The sequence below is a fragment of the Terrapene carolina genome, unplaced genomic scaffold, assembly GCF_002925995.2.
Source record: "Terrapene carolina triunguis isolate 2854851 unplaced genomic scaffold, T_m_triunguis-2.0 Scaffold233, whole genome shotgun sequence".
Taxonomy (NCBI): domain Eukaryota; kingdom Metazoa; phylum Chordata; order Testudines; family Emydidae; genus Terrapene; species Terrapene triunguis.
The window spans coordinates 9,912,188-9,928,924 of NW_020664584.1; the positions used below are offsets into that span (position 1 = coordinate 9,912,188).

Below are 16,737 nucleotides of genomic sequence, written 5' to 3' on the forward strand. Positions count from 1 at the left end.
TTATGACCCTGTCCTCCAAAGCAGTTGCAATCCCTCCCAGTTTGGTATCATCTGCAAACTTAATAAGCGTACTTTCTATGCCAATATCCAAGTCGTTAATGAAGATATTGAACAGAGCTGGTCCCAAAACAGACCCCTGCGGAACTCCACTCGTTATGCCTTTCCAGCAGGATTGGGAACCATTAATAACGAGACTCTGAGTACGGTTATCCAGCCAGTTATGCACCCACCTTATAGTAGCCTCATCTAAATTGTATTTGCCTAGTTTATCGATAAGAATATCATGTGAGACCATGTCAAATGCCTTACTAAAGTCTAGGTATACCACATCCACAGCTTCTCCCTTATCCACAAGACTCGTTATCCTATCAAAGAAAGCTATCAGATTGGTTTGACACGATTTGTTCTTTACAATTCCATGCTGGCTATTCCCTATCACCTTACCACCTTCCAAGTGTTTGCAGATGATTTCCTTAATTACTTGCTCCATTATCTTCTCTGGCACAGAAGTTAAACTAACTGGTCTGTAGTTTCCTGGGTTGTTTTTATTTCCCTTTTTATAGATGGGCACTATATTTGCCCTTTTCCAGTCTTCGGGAATCTCTCCCGTCTCCCATGATTTTCCAAAGATAATAGCTAGATGCTCAGATACCTCCACCTGGTTAGGTGGCCTGTAGTAGACTCCTAGCATGACATCACCCTTGTTTTTTACCCCTTTTAGCCTAACCCAGAGACTCTCAACACTTCCGGTCCTATGTCCATCTCCACCTCAGTCCAAGTGTGTACATTTTTAATATATAAGGCAACACCTCCTCCCTTTTTCCCCTGTCTATCCTTCCTGAGCAAGCTGTACCCCTCCACACCAACATTCCAATCATGTGTATTATCCCACCAAGTTTCAGTGATGCCAACAATGTCATAGTTGTGTTTATTTATTAGCACTTCCAGTTCTTCCTGCTTATTACCCATACTTCTCGCATTTGTATATAAGCATCGAAGATACTGGTTTGATCTTGCCCGCCAGTTTTGTCCTGAGCCTCCTTTCTCTCTGCCAATATAGCCCACATTCCCTCTTGTTTCCGACCCATCTCCCAGGTCTCCCATGTTCCCCACTTACCTGTGGGCTTTGCTCACCTGTCCCCGTCGAACCTAGTTTAAAGCCCTCCTCACTAGGTTAGCCAGTCTGTGTCCAAATAGGGTCTTTCCCCTCCTCGAAAGGAGAACGCCATCTCTGCCTAGCAGTCCTTCCTCGAATAGCATCCCGTGGTCGAGGAAGCCAAAGCCCTCCTGGCGACACCATCTTCGCAGCCAGGCATTCACCTCCATGATGCATCTGTCTCTGCCCGGGCCCCTACCTTTGATAGGAAGAATCGAAGAGAATACCACCTGTGCTCCAAATTCCTTCACCCGTACTCCCAGAGCCCTGTAGTCACTCTTGATCTGCTCAGTGTCACACCTCGCAGTATCATTTGTGCCCACATGGATGAGTAGCATGGGATAGTAGTCAGAGGGCTGGATAATCCTCGACAATGCCTCCGTAACATTTCGGATACGGGCTCCCGGCAGGCAGCATACCTCCCGAGATGAAATGTCAGGGCGACAGATGGGCGCCTCCGTCCCCCTCAGCAGAGAGTCTCCGACCACCACTACCCTACGTTTCCTAGTCGCAGTGGTGGCAGCAGACCTCCCAGCCTTAGGGGTACGAGGCTTCTCCTCCTTTACTTTAGGGGGTGATTCCTTCTCTCCTGTATCAAGAAGAGCATAACGGTTACCTATTACCACTATTATTTGTGGACCTAGGATTTCTAGCCTGCATTTAGTCATGTTTATGAAGACACTGTTGTGATCTAAATAGAATGCCTCTTTCTTTAGAGTTTCAGGAGTTAATTTTCCACGTTATGTGAAGTACCCTTTTATATTCGATATCGGAAGGTGAGAACGATTGTAAGAGAACAGTCTAGACCAAAGTCTGAACTAGAAATTGTATTGGGCAAAACTTCAAAAATCTGTCTAATCTTAAATTCTTGCTGGAAATCTTGAAGCCACACGTGTGCTGCTTTTCAGATTGAGTTGGCATTTTCGTAATAAAACTGAATGTTGAGTACTGAGTATTTTAAGGAGTTTCAAATCATAATAGGCGAAATCTTGGTTCACGTTTTGACCTCAGTTTTTTGGTATAATGACTCGTTTATTAAGTATACTCAATTAAACAAATAGCTGAGAGATTTGTATATAGAACTTACATTTAAAGTCCCTGATGGTTTGTAATCTTTTTTTCAAGAGGTGCTGAACACCTGATGATGCCCTTTTGGGAGGCATTGGTAGCTGCAGGTGCTCAGCATCTTTGAACTTCAGGCCACTATGTGAGCTTTCTTGTTCCCTTGAGTGCTTCTGACTTATATCTTGAATGTTATCTTAAGCTCCTACTTTGCTGTAAGTCTTCTAGGCTTTATCAAACAATGTAATCAATTAAAATGCCAGCAAAGGGAAGGTGAACTGGTTTCACTTTTTGCTGTGCTGAAACTCTTTGAAATATGAGCAGCCCGGGCTTTGATATATAGAGACTCCAGGAAGCTCTTGTAATTAGGATCCAGTCCATTTAGGGGGTTCAGTGTCAATATCTAAATGTTCAACTTAGCCCACATCTACAAGTAGCAAATTCAGAGTATGAAGCAATGGGCTGGCCAAAAAGATTCTCCTCACACCTCTCAACAATCATGCTGCTGCATTCTGCATTGGCTGTGGGCAGCAGATTGGCCTTTTCAGAAGCTCTTTGTAAAGTGTATGTATGCATGAGAGTGGTGGCCACTGGATGGTGACAAATGGCTATTCTTTACCGCAAATAAGCCCTTATGGCTGAAGATCCAAGGACATATAATACATTAAAGTGAATGTGCAAATCTTCAGGCTGTTTAAGCAAACTAACTGAATACACCTCGACCCCAATATAAATAAAAACAATAAATAAATAAATAATAAATTAATGGAGATATCCTATCTCCTAGAACTGGAAGGGAACTTGAAAGGTCATCGAGTCCAGCCCCCTGCCTTCACTAGCAGGACCAAGTACTGATTTTGCCCCCGATCCCTAAGTGGCCCCCTCAAGGATTGAGCTCACAACCCTCGGTTTAGCAGGCCAATGCTCAAACCACTGAGCTATCCCTCTGACCCGATATAACACGAATTCTGATATAACATGGTAAAGCAGCGCTCTGGGGGGGTGGGGCTGTGCGCTCCGGCGGATCAAAGCAAGTTCAATATAACGCGGTTTCACCTATAATGCAGTAAGATTTTTTGGCTCCCGAGGACAGCATCATATCGGGGTAGAGGTGTATGTTCCTGATCCTGCAAATGCTTAAATCTGAGTATTTCAGTAGTCTCTTCACACATGCTTGAAGTGAGCCATTTGCATGTTTGTTTGCAGGGTCAGGGTCTAAATGTCCAAACCTAAAACATTATTTTTCAAATATAATTTTAACTTAGGTTTTCTTTTTCTAAGTTCAGAATTTCATGGTTGACGTGCGCTGTCGATAGAATTGCAGCCACTCAAAATAGTGGTACTTGAACTAAGGGCCTTGGCTTTTGACGGTATAAGGATGAAGATTTAGCATAGTATTATATCTAACAGCTCTATTTTATTTGATAATGAAGAACTGATACTATGTATCTTTGGGTATGTCTACACTACGGGATTACTCCAAATTTACAGAATTTGATTTTTGGCAACCGATTGTATAAAGTCGAGTGCATGCGGCCACACTAAGCACATTAATTCGGCGGTGTGCGTCCATGTACCGAGGCTAGCGTCGACTTCCGGAGCGTTGCACTGTGGGTAGCTATCCCATAGTTCCCGCAGTCTCCCCCGCCCATTGGAATTCTGAGTTGAGATCCCAATGCCTTGTGGGGCAAAAAACATTGTCGTTGGTGGTTCTGAGTACAGCCTCACCCCTCCCTCCATGAAAGCAATGGCAGACAACCGTTTCGCGCCTTTTTTCCTGGGTGAACTGTGCAGACACCATACCACGGCAAGCATGGAGCCCGCTCAGCTCAAGACCGCAGTCACGAACACTGTAAACACCTCACGCATTATCGTGCAGTTTATGCTGAACCAGGACCTGAAAAACCAGGCGAGGAGGCGGCGGCTACAGCAGCACGGCGACGAGAGTGATGGGGACATGGACACACAATTCTCTCAAACTGCGGGCCCCGGCGCTTTGGAGATTATGCTGTTAATGGGGCAGGTTATAGCCGTGGAACGCTGATTCTGGGCCCGGGAAACAAGCACAGACTGGTGAGACCGCATAGTGTTGCAGGTGTGGGACGATTCCCAGTAGCTGCGAAACTTTCGCATGTGTAAGGGCACTTTCATAGAACTTTGTGACTTGCTTTCCCCTGCTCTGAAGCGCCAGAATACCAAAATGAGAGCAGCCCTCACAGTTGAGAAGCGAGTGGCGATAGCCCTGTGGAAGCTTGCAACGCCAGACAGCTACCGGTCAGTCGGGAATCAATTTGGAGTGGGCAAAACTACTGTGAGGGCTGCTATGATGCAAGTAGCCGAAGCAATCACTGAGCTGCTGCTACCAAAGGTAGTGACTCTGGGAAATGTGCAGGTCATAGTGGATGGCTTTTCTGCAATGGGATTCCCTAACGGTGGTGGGACGATAGATGGAACCCATATCCCTATCTTGGCACCGGAGCACCAGGGCAGTCAGTACATAAACCTCAAGGGGTACTTTTCAATGGTGCTGCAAGCACTGGTGGATCACAAGGGACATTTCACCAACATCAACGTGGGCTGGCCGGGAAGGGTTCATGACGCTCGCGTCTTCAGGAACACTACTCTGTTTAAATGGCTGCAGCAAGGGATTTACTTCCCAGACCAGAAAATAACCGTTGGGGATGTTGAAATGCCTATAGTTATCCTTGGGGACCCAGCCTACCCCTTAATGCCATGATTCATGAAGCCGTACACAGGCAGCCTGGACAGTAGTCAGGAGCTGTTCAAGTAAAGGCTGAGCAAGTGCAGAATGGTGGTAGAATGTGCATTTGGACGTTTAAAGGGTCGCTGGCACACTTTACTGACTCGCTCAGACCTCAGCCAAACCAATATCCCCATTGTTATTGCTGCTTGCTGTGTGCTCCACAATCTCTGTGAGAGTAAGGGGGAGACCTTTATGGCGGGGTGGGAAGTTGAGGCAAATCGCCTGGCCGCTGATTACGCGCAGCCAGACACCAGGGCGATTAGAAGAGCACACCAGGAAGCGCTGTGCATCAGAGAGGCTTTGAAAACCAGTTTCATGACTGGCCAGGCTACGGTGTGAGAGTTCTGTTTGTTCCTCCTTGATGAAAACCCGCCCCCTTGATTGACTCATTCCCTGTAAGCAACCCACACTCCCCCTTCGATCACAGCTTGCTTTCAAAGGAAATAAAGTCACTATTGTTTAAAAATCATGTATTATTTATTAATTGATTATAAAAAGAGGGAGAGAACTGACAAGGTAGCCTGGGTGGGGTTGGGGAGGAGGGAAGGAAAAGGCCACTTCAAAAGTTCAGAACAATGACAGCCTTTTGCTTGGGCTGTCCACTGGGGTGGAGTGGCAGGGTGCACGGAGCCTCTTCTCTCCCCTCCCTCCCCCCCCGCGTTCTTATACGTCTGGGTGAGGAGGTTATGGAACTTGGGGAGGGTGATTATACGGGGGCTGCAGCGGCACTCTGTGATCCTGCTGCCGTTCCTGAAGCTCCACCAGATGCCGGAGCATGTCCGTTTGCTCATGCAGCAGCCCCAGTGTTGCATCCTGCCTCCTCTGATCCTCCTGCCGCCACCTCTCATCTCGAGCGTCCCTCCTGTCCTCGTGTTCACTGGCATCTTTCCTGTACTTTGATACCGTGTCCTTCCACTCATTCAGATGAGCTCTTTCATCGCGGGTCGATTGCATGATTTCCAAGAACATTTAATCTCACGTGCATTTTTTTTCGCCGCCTTATCTGAGATAGCCTTCGGGATGGAGGAAGGAGGCTTGAAAAATTTGCAGCTGCGGGAGGGAGGGAAAAAAGGGAGAGAAGTACTTAAAAAGATACATTTTACAGAACAATGCTTATACCCTTTCACGGTGAACGACACTATTCACATTTACATAGCACATGTGATTTCGATACAAGGTCGCATTTTGCATCTTCTATTGAGTGCCTGCGGCTTTGGTGTTTAGAGATCAGATGCAGGGCCGGGCAATTCGGCTTGCATGCGGCCATCGTAAGCTATTGTCTTTCGGCTTCTGCAACCTTCATTAAAGCAGCGCCCTCCTTTCCCATACCAAGCAAAGCCCGTTGAGTGCTGCGGTTTTCCTGTTAACGTGCAGCAGCAGAAACCAAACTAAATCCTCCCCCCCAATCCAGTTCTCTGGGATGATCACTTTACCCCTCCCCCCACCGCGTGGCTGGTATCAGGGAAGATCCCTGCTAGCCAAACGCGAAAAGCTGAGCGCCAATGGGCCCCCCCACCGCTTGGCTAACTGCAGGGAAGGATTTCTTTTCAGCCACAGGCAAACAGCCCAGTAGGAACGGCCACCTCTGTCCCCTTAATTAAATTCCCGTATTTCAACCAGGTTACCATGAACGATATCACTCTCCTGAGGATAACGCAGCGAGATAAAGAACGGATGTTGCTTGAATGCCAGCAAACACTGGGACCATACGCTGCCAGGCTTTGTCTTGCAATGATACCAGATTACTTGCTACTAGCATGGCGTGGTCAAGTGTCCTACCATCGAGGACAGAATAAGGCTGCACTGCCCAGAAACCTTCTGCAAAGGCTTTTGGAGTACCTCCAGGAGAGCTTCATGGAGATGTCCCTGGAGGATTTCCGCTCCATCCCGTTAACAGACTTTTCCAGTAGCTGTACTGGCCGCGAATGCATCCCAAGTCCTCAGGGCAAAGTAATCATTAAACACGCTTGCTTTTAAACCATGTTTTATATTTACAAAGGTACACTCACCAGAGGTCCCTTCCATGGCTTCATGGTCTGGGATACCGCCTTGGGAGGGTTGCGAGGGTACTTCAGTCAGGCTGAGAAAAAGATCCTGGCTGTTGGGGAGAACAGAGTGCTGTGTGCTCTCTACAACCTCATCGTCGTCCTCCTCCTCATCTTCCCCGTCCGCAGAATCCTCAGGCATGGCTGAAGGAACCCCCTCCTCGGAATCCACGGTCAGCGGTGGGGTAGTGGTGGTGGGCCCCCCCCACCCCCCCAGAATTGCATGCAGCTCAGTGTAGAAGTGGCATGTCTGCGGCTCTGCCCCGGACCTTCTATTTGCTTCTTTGGTTTTCTGGTACGGCTTGTCCTTAACTTTCACGCGGCACTGATATGAGTCCCTATTGTGGCCTCTCTCCATCATGCCCTTGGAGATTTTTTTCAAATGTTTTGGCATTTCGTCTTTTGGAACGTAGTTCTGCTAGCATGGAATCCTCTTCCCCATATAGCGATCAGATCCAGTACCTCCCGTACGGTCCATGCTGGTGCTCTTTCAATTCTCGGACTGCATGGTTACCTGTGCTGATGAGCTGTGCGTGGTCATCTGTGCTCTCCACGCTGGGCAAACAGGAAATGAAATTCAAAAGTTTGTGGGGCTTTTCCTGTCTACCTGGCCAGTGCATCAGAATTCAGATTGCTGTCCAGAGCGGTCACAATGGTGCACTGTGGGATAGCTCCCGGAGGCCAATACCGTCGAATTTCATCCACACTAATCCTAATTCGAACCGGCAGTGTCGATTTCAGCGGTACTCCCCTCGTCGGAGAGGAGTACAGAAATCGATTTTAAGAGCCCTTTATGTTGAAGTAAATGGCTTCGTTGTGTGGACGGGTGCAGGGTTAATTTGATTTAACGCTGCTAAATTTGACCTAAACTCATAGTGAACACCAGGCCTTTGTGAGAGCCTTACACTGAGGGCAAAGTGCAGCTTTTATTCAAAGTTGAGACATGAATCGACAAAAACAAATCCAATGTGTAATTCAGCAACATCAATCACCCTGGGTGGGAAAGGATGTAAATTACCAATTTTAATCATGATTTAAACCAGAAAGCCGGAAACCTTGATTTAAATAATCGATTTTGATCTTTTTTTTTTTCTGCTTTTTAGTTACTTTCCTTTAGTTGATTCTCCATTGGTTGGTAATCATTAAAACACGTTGATTTTCAACTAAATATAGTCTCTATGCTAAATTTGGTACTTCTTTTTGCCAACCAGAAGGATACATTATATCTGTAGATTTATTTAAGCAGTTATATAGATTCTTAATTTTTACATTTCCTTGTTATGTTAGAAAATGGTGAATGATGCATTTCTTATTATGGTTTTTTGTTTCTTTTACTTGTTTCAAGCTCTAGTTGGATGGAAATTGGAATTCAATTAAAAATGTGCAAAAACATTGTTTTATTGATTAAATAAAGCTACTTAAATGTCCTATACATATGAGAATTTTTTTTTCAAAACGTGCATTTAAAACTAATTGATTTATTAAACAAAGGAAGTATTATCTGTAGTTGTGAATTGTACTGATTGTTTGATCGCCATGTCCTTCATGATTTTTGAGCTAGTAGATACCATGCTCTCTCATTTAGTTTCTTTTAATATACTGGCGAAAGAAAACAAGCTTTCCTGCTTTTTCAACTCCCAATCAATTTCTTAACTTTGAATGAGCTGGTCATTGAACTGAATTAGTTGAATAAAGTGAAATGAAAATAAAATTCTCTTTGCATCTGCAGAAGAGGCAACTACTGTTAAAGCCAATTTAACACTTCAACAAACTCTGGTTCCAGGTCCTTATCCAATTACTTCCACCAGTTCAGTGGTCTGCCTCTCTTTAAAACTTCAGTAGCAAATGTATTGATTAATGTGGATGTTTTTGTTTTGTTTAAATTATTTTAGTAGGTTATAGTAAGTTTAGGCCGTAGCATAGGTTGTTGTAATTTGAGTTTAATTTTAAACTAATAGATGAAAACCTGTGCTGTTGCACAGATGTAATCTGTAAAGGGGTGTGTGGGTGTTTTTGTTTAAAAAAAGTGGAGAACTTAAAAATTGAACAGTAACAGACCGCAAATCCCAGTGATGATGGAATCTGGTGATATTTTAAACAAAAAGAGTTCTCAACCATCCAGGTAGCTGTTTCCATCGCTTCACACTGACTTAGCGGATGTTCAGAGTTGTGGTTGGGTTATTCTACGTGCTGATAGTTGTGGGGTGTGGGTGGTTGTATTTGTGTTGTCCTGGGAGAGTTGTGTAGATTTTGTGCAGGTGGTGAATGAGAACAGGGTGCTCCAGTGAGGCGAAGGGTGTTTGAGGCTATTGTATGTACTGGTTGTAGTCCTGTGGATGGTTTTGAAGAACTGTAGCAGTGGGCCAGGTAATCCATTATCTATGGAGTCTTCCTCATACAACTGGGGAAATTGTTGCCTGCTAATTAGCTGTTGAGTAAGGGTGGTGTTTGGTTGAGTTACTTCTGATATCACAGTAGACTAGGACTCTTGATATGGCAGACTTTTATTTACTTATTAAAATCATTTAAGAAAGTAGTTTATAGTAAGTTTAGGCCTTAAACTCAAATTATAACAGCCTCTGTTAATTTTGAAACTAGTAACTGAAAGCCCTTGCTGTCGCATGGGTGTAATTCATAAAGTCAAAATGGCTGAGAACTTAAAAATGGGACAGTAACAGACTGAATCCCAGTGATGATGCAACTTGATGATATTCTGAACAAGAGGAGCTCTTAACCATACTCGTAGCTGTTTCCATCGCTTCATGCTGATTTAGCAGACATTCTAGGCTTAAAAAAAATCAATTTTTTAAAAACGATTGATTTTTACCCAACCTGTCGTGTCTAACTATCTAGGATCCCTCTGGCTGCTGTTGAGTGCTCATCAAAAAATCCAATATTTGGATCTTGTCAGCCATATAGAATACAGTTGAGTACACTGTATACTTTGATAGGAGCATTTTGAAAAGTGAATTTGCCATCTGGCGTGGAGTCTTTTGTTGGTTGTTGACTTGTTTTGTTTTCCTGTTGTAGCTACACTCCTGAATATTCCAGGCTTTGTTGAGCGATTATGCAAACTGGCAACGAGGAAAGTATCGGAAACAACGGGTACTTCCAATTTCCTTCAGGAGTTAGAGGAGTGGTACACCTGGCTGGACAATGCACTTGTTCTTGATGCCCTGATGCGGGTAGCAAATGAGGAGGCAGAGCAGAGCAGCACAGGTATCTGTTGCTATTTACTAATCTATAGTTTTGTTTTATGGCTTGTAGAATAGCTGGGTTTCGCTTCTCTCTCCTGCCCCATTCCCCCTTCCAAAAAAAACCAAAAACATGTTGAGCACAGTATGCTTAGATCTGTCTCCTATTTTACTGCAAAGTGATGAGTGGATTTTTGTACTAATCAATATATCCTGTTGCAAAGTTTACATCTCAGCTGTCCGAAGAGCTCCTTATATAGTGTTATGCTTACAACCCTCAGAATCCCTCTCACAAGAGGTAGGAGAGTTTTTTATTTCCATTTTACAGATGGGGGAGGGGGGGACCTGAGGCACAAGTTAAGCCATTTGCTCAAAATCTACAGCTAATTGGCTGTAGCATTGGGATTAGAATCCAAGCATTCTTGCATCCTTCTCCATGCTCAGGCAACTCAGTGATTCCTCTTCCCACAATGGTAAGTAATTTGGATAAACTGTTAATTGTTTCAACAAATTACTTAGCTGCTAGCTCTGTCTGAATTAAGAGGAGTTAGAACCATACAAATGTAGGGCTGGAAGGGACCTGGAGAGGTCATCAAGTTCAGCCCCCTGTGCTGAGACAGGGCCACGTAAACCTCAACTGTCCCTGACAAGTTTGTCCAACCAAATCTCCAATGATGGGGATTCCGTCATTCTTTCCTTGGAAGCCTGTTCCAGAGCTTAACTACCCTTGTAGTTAGAAAGCTTTTCCTAATATCTCACCTCAGTCACCCTTGCTGCAGATTAAGCCCATTACTACTTGGCCTACATTCAGTGGACACAGAATAATTGGTCCCCATTCTCTTTGTAACAGCCCTTAACATATTTGAAGACTGTCGTCATCAGTAGTCTTTTCTGAGGACTAAACATGCCCAGTTTTTGTAACGTTTCTTCACAGGTCAGGTTTTCTAGACCTTTTATCATTTTTGTTGCTTTCTTCTGGACTCGCTGTCCAATTTGTCCGCATCTTTCCTACAGTGTGGCACCCAGAATTGGGCGCAGTACTCCAGCTGAGGCCTCACCAGTGCCATGTAGACAGGACAGTTACCTCCCATGTCTTAAATACAACGCTCCTGTTAATACACCCCAGTATGATATTGTCTCAATTTGCAATTGCATCACGTTGTTGAGACTCATTCAATTTGTGATCCAGCAGTGCTACCACCAAGCCAGTTACTCCCTATTCTGTAGATGTGCATTTGATTCCCCCCCCCTTTCCTAAATGTAGTACTTTGCACTTACTATAGAATTTCATCTTGTTGATTTCAGACCAATCCTCCAATTTATCAAGGTCGTTTTGAATTGTAATCCTGTGCTCCAAAGTGCTTGCAACCTCTCCCAGTTTAGTGTAATCTGAAAATTTTATAAGCATACTCTCCACTCCATTATCAAAGTCATTAGTGAAAATACTGACTGTACCAGACCAAGGACTGCCCCCCATGGAACTCCACTAGATACACCATCCCAGTTTCACAGCAAACCATTTATAATTACTCGGAGTACAGTCTTTCAACCATTTGTGCACCCAATTTACAGTAATTTCATCTAGACCAACGTTTCACTAGTTTGCTTATGAGTGTCATGGGGTACTGTATCAAAAGCCTTTCTAAACTCAAGATATATCATGTCTCCTGCTTCCCACCATCCATTAGGCCAGTAACTCTGTCAAAGAGGAAATTAGAGTGGTCCGGTATGGTTTGTTTTTGACAAATCCATGATGGCTTTTCCTTGTAAGCACAGGATAATACAGTTAAGTTGATTGTTCAATAAGCTGTTCCATTGTCTTTCCAGGTATCACACTTAGGCTGACTGGTCTGTAGTTCCCTAGGCCCTCTATTTCCCCCCTTTTAAAGCTAGGTACTATGTTTGTTCTTCTGCAGTCCTCTGGAACCTCACCCATCCTCCATGTGTTCTCTCAAAGATAATGGCTAATGGTTCCGTGATTGCTTCAGCCAGTTCCTTAAGTATCCTAGGATGAGTTTCATCAGGCCCTGCTGACTTGAATACGTCTACTTTATTGAAATATTCTTTAACCCATTCTTTCTCTATTTTTGCTTGCATTCCTTCCCCCTTTTTATGTTTGTTTAAAGTTGTTATGTAAGCCCTGAAGTATTGTTATGAAAATGGCATACACACTCCCTTCACTATGGGAATACAAAGTCAGAAGAAACCATTCTGATCTTCTTAGTTTGACCACTTGTATAACACAGGAGGTGGACTACTCTCCCAAAAACGTACTCTCCTTAGTGGAGTAGACCTTTATAAAGTTGTTTTCTAGATCCCCAAATTTTACATAGCTTCTGAAGATACATAGAAGCAACTGTCCTCTTGATCCTACTTGATCAGAATTGTGGCAAAAACTCTTATTAAAAATCCTGCAAATATACTAAAACAAAATTAAGTGTAGGTCTTGCACACAGAGCTGTCTCTGAGCAGTGTGCTATCTCCGTATGTGTGCACAATTTTGGTTTAGTGTAAAGTGGGGAAAGCTTGCTACTATAAAAGAGAGCTCTCTCAGAAAAGGAGTGCACACATTTCGCAGATCTCTCGATCTTGGATAATCTGTGTGATCGTCAGAATAAGGGCTGCAACTTCCTCTTCTGGGCAATGTGAGCATCTCTCTGACTCTGGCTGCGTGCCTCCCAGCACTCATGCATGTTTACCAGTTCACAAACCTGAAGTATAGGGACAGCATGACTTGCACCTCCTTAAGTTAAGCCACCATGATGGGTCTAACTTTAAATCCTAGCCTGTTTTATTTAAAGTGTGTCAATTTTGTGATCTAAATAATTCCAAATCGTGGCTTCCATTGCATCCCAAACATGTTACGTTCTTAGCTCTGTCCTTCAACATTATACTTACAGAATGGATTTTCAGAAGTATTCAGCACTGGCCTACCTGTAACCCCCACTGGAGATAGTTAGAGGAGAGTTAGGCCAAAGCTGAGCATTTTTGAAAATCACACCCCTAATTCATGATTTCCTGTGTACAAAGAGAGCAAGGGTAAAAGAAGTGACATAATGTCATTAGGAATTTCACATTTGTAATCCATTAGTTTCGTGTATGAAATGCTGTTTGGCTTGTTATCGGAAGGTGAGCTATTTAAAAAAATATTTGAGGTAAGGATCCTAACACCGTCCTAATCTAAACCTCAGTGGTGCATCTCCCATAGTGAGAAAAACGTCTCGCAGATAACTTGCAATTGCTTATTTCAGTCTCATGACACATCTTCATTTTTACTAGGAAGATCTTCAGTTAAATGTGCTGGTCATACATTTGCAGTACTTCAGTATTTGCTATTACATAAAGCAGTAACCAATCCTTTCCTGTGGGGACTACCTCAGGCTCATGTCTCTGATCTCTCATTTAGAATCTTCAGATGAAAGTGGATTAGCCAACACCTCAACAAGAACTCAGCTTCCGCAGTCCATGAAGATCATGCATGAGATCATGTACAAGCTGGAGGTGTTGTATGTTCTCTGTGTATTGCTGATGGGGAGACAGAGGAATCAGGTGAGTGTCTACCTAAATGTTCATGTGTGCATAGAATAGTCATTGTCTCTTTAAATCCAAGCATTCAGTTTAGCTTACTTGAACCCACCACCATGCACTCCAAGTTTTTGTTTAGTGAAGCTCTATTGGAGTCAGTAGTTAGAAAGTACTCAGTACTTTCCCATATAGAATTCCTTTACTTCTGGTCCTCATGGTGAGGTTTGTAAACACTTTTTTATTTAGAGAAAGTTCTACAAACAAATATACATTTTAAGCACAATCCTATAAGCACAAATAACCGGTACTTTATAAACCTACATACGGATACAAAAGAATATGAAAATGAACAGAAGAATTGTTCATGGTAGTACCCAGTGTGCGCTTAGCTGCTTTCTGGGCAAAGCACAGTCCCTACTGCATGGAGTTCACAGTTCAAGGATATACAGAGAGGGTGAAACTAATATAATATATAGGCTGGGTCTATGGCATCAAGAAAATCATGGACTCTGTGAAAGGCTCTTTGAATTTTTGGGGGGGTATTGTGTAATTCAAAGACTTAATTTCTGACTTTTTCCATTGCAAGGATGCAGCTTTCATAATATACATGAATGTGCTGCAAAAAGCTGCCTCCGATTTCTATCCCACACCAACCCCTTTCGCTATCATAAGGTGCAAACTTTGCTGCATACAGGAGTCTATTTGAATACTATTTTTGTTGAGCATGGCTGTCTGAGAAGCAAGTGTTCCCCTGAAATCAAGGCACATTGTAAGAAAATACTTCTTTATAATTCCGCTATGATGAGAAATGCCAGCAAGAAAACAGTGTGTTCTCCCTCTGCTGTTTCTGCCATGGTAACCACCATATATATCAGCAGTTGCCAGGCTGAGGGGATTAAAGGTCATAGGTTTGTGACCTCAGTCTTCCAATTTGGGCAACCAAAGATCTTGCTTCAGAAATTCCATGCAGAATTACGCTGTTGTGTCAGGAGGTTACAAAACTCTTTTTGGATCACTGATTTATGAGAAAAAATGTAAACAGGCATTTAATTTTTCAGTAAGGGAACATTCTAATAAACTAAATTCTCTAATACTGAAACTTCTCTCTAAATTCTCTTCCTGGTTATGTTGTACACTGTTCAATTCTTCTCTGTAGTGCTAGCAGTGACTCAGTTACCACACTTCACTGCTGCCTTGGGATGATCACACCCTAGTAGAGAAGTGGTGCTTTACTTCATTTCTTGGCTTTTATTGCCCTGTAATTATAACCACACCCTCATGTAGTCACTTCACATATTTCTTTAGGTTGTCTTACATGGTTCTACTTAAGCGGTGAAAGATACTCTGCTGTTCTACCTGCTCCTTTCTTGGGGAGCCAAGCTGCACACGTTAAGAGGAAGTGTGATGGGGTTTAGCATAATGAGCTAGAGAACTGGAAATGGGCATTAAACCGTCTTCACAATCTTGAGCAGCAGTGGGAAGATGCCAAAGAGGATTTGAAGTATGTACTGTAAAATAGGATTTGTTCTGGCATTAAACTGAACTATATAGCTATAGTTCAAATGGGGCCTCTAGGAGGGACAATGAAATTAGAAGTCAACCCTTATGGTTTATGGGTGTTCTAGCATGCAAAGGTTAGCTCCGCTAGGTCTTACAGTTCAGCAGGCTAACATTAAGAAGGCAGGAAAGTGGCTAGGGGTGTGTTGGTTGGCACAGGACACAAAGGCACTGGGTATGACAGAATCTGATTCCTGTTTAAACAATGAACACTGGTGGAGACAAAAGGGAGCTGCTCCTTTCACATGCATGGTCTGCATTTTCACATGCAGCTTTTGCATTTTATAGTTCACCCTGCTGTGGTTATGCCATACTGGCCACTGTAAGAGGCTAGTGCATCCAAAGTACTGCTGACCGGTATTGGCAACTTACATAAGTGTCTCCAGAAATGATTGGGAGAGTCCCTTGCTCTGTGCAGGAGGCTCTTGGTGTGTGGGAGCATGTGAAGGCAGAGGTGGGGGTAGGTAAAAGGCTGAGTGAAATGTTGGACAGAGTGCAAATATAATGTTGGGAGGATTCCACTTTCTGGGACTGCTGAGATAGACTTCATGTGTGGTGCTAGAAAACTGATGCAAAAACAGGATCCCTCATTCCCTGTTAGTGAAATGTCCTGGTTTGCTGAAATCATGTCAAAATGTGACTGCAGGCAGTCCGTGGATTTCAGTACTATGACTGCTAAACAGAATGGCAGCTATGAAAATGATTGATCCAAATAAAATTAAGAAACATGGAATGACCTGCTGCTTGGGTTAATCTAAACAGCGTAACTATTTGAGGAAAGATGGGCCAAATGAGATGGACTGATTTTAAAAAACAAAAATAAAATATTTTTACTTCCTGTAACTCATAACCTGTGCTGTCTCAACTCTGCTGTATTTATAATACAGCCCTTGCCCTGTATACCTGTCAACCTCTTTTAATACTTTTGTAAGGTTATAATTTGCATCAACCACAATCTTTAATAAAACTGGTAACTAAAATACGGAACAGTCTACTAGAGTTGTTGATGGGAGTCCAGAGGGAGCCTGCCATTGGTAGGGGAGGGCACACAGGAACAAGACTGTCCTAGTCAGGCTTGTGAGTAGAACTCTGACTTGCACCTCATCTCCAGGGGCATTGCTCATTTTAGTCCCAAAGCTCCCGACATTCCACACATACACTTGGCCTTCTCTTCCCCCCCCTCCAAATCACTTACATCAGAAATGGAGAATCCTGAATCTGAGGTGTTAATTGAAGTCCTTTACTCAGAAGGAAGAAATCTCACAGCATAAGTTTCCTGCATGACTGACTGACTCCCTCATTCTGGGTTTGTCACATGGTGTCCCACATCTGGGCCTTGGCAGGCATAGAGGCGTGCTTGAGAGATGATGATCTGCATTTTCTTTTTCTTTTTTAAAAGGGGGGTGGAGTGTGGGAAGCATCAGGAAAAACATA

General features: G+C 43.5%; 1 protein-coding gene across 1 annotated transcript in view; it reads left to right on the forward strand.

The window, feature by feature from the left end:
* The window catches only part of TRPC4AP (transient receptor potential cation channel subfamily C member 4 associated protein), a 51,663-nt gene that overhangs the window by 12,689 nt on the left and 22,237 nt on the right, over nucleotides 1-16,737 (forward strand). Inside the window, exons 7-8 of the mRNA XM_024194561.1 lie at nucleotides 10,058-10,246; nucleotides 13,628-13,770. Of these exons, the coding sequence (XP_024050329.1) occupies nucleotides 10,058-10,246; nucleotides 13,628-13,770 (332 nt within the window). The remainder of the gene's footprint in view (nucleotides 1-10,057; nucleotides 10,247-13,627; nucleotides 13,771-16,737) is intronic.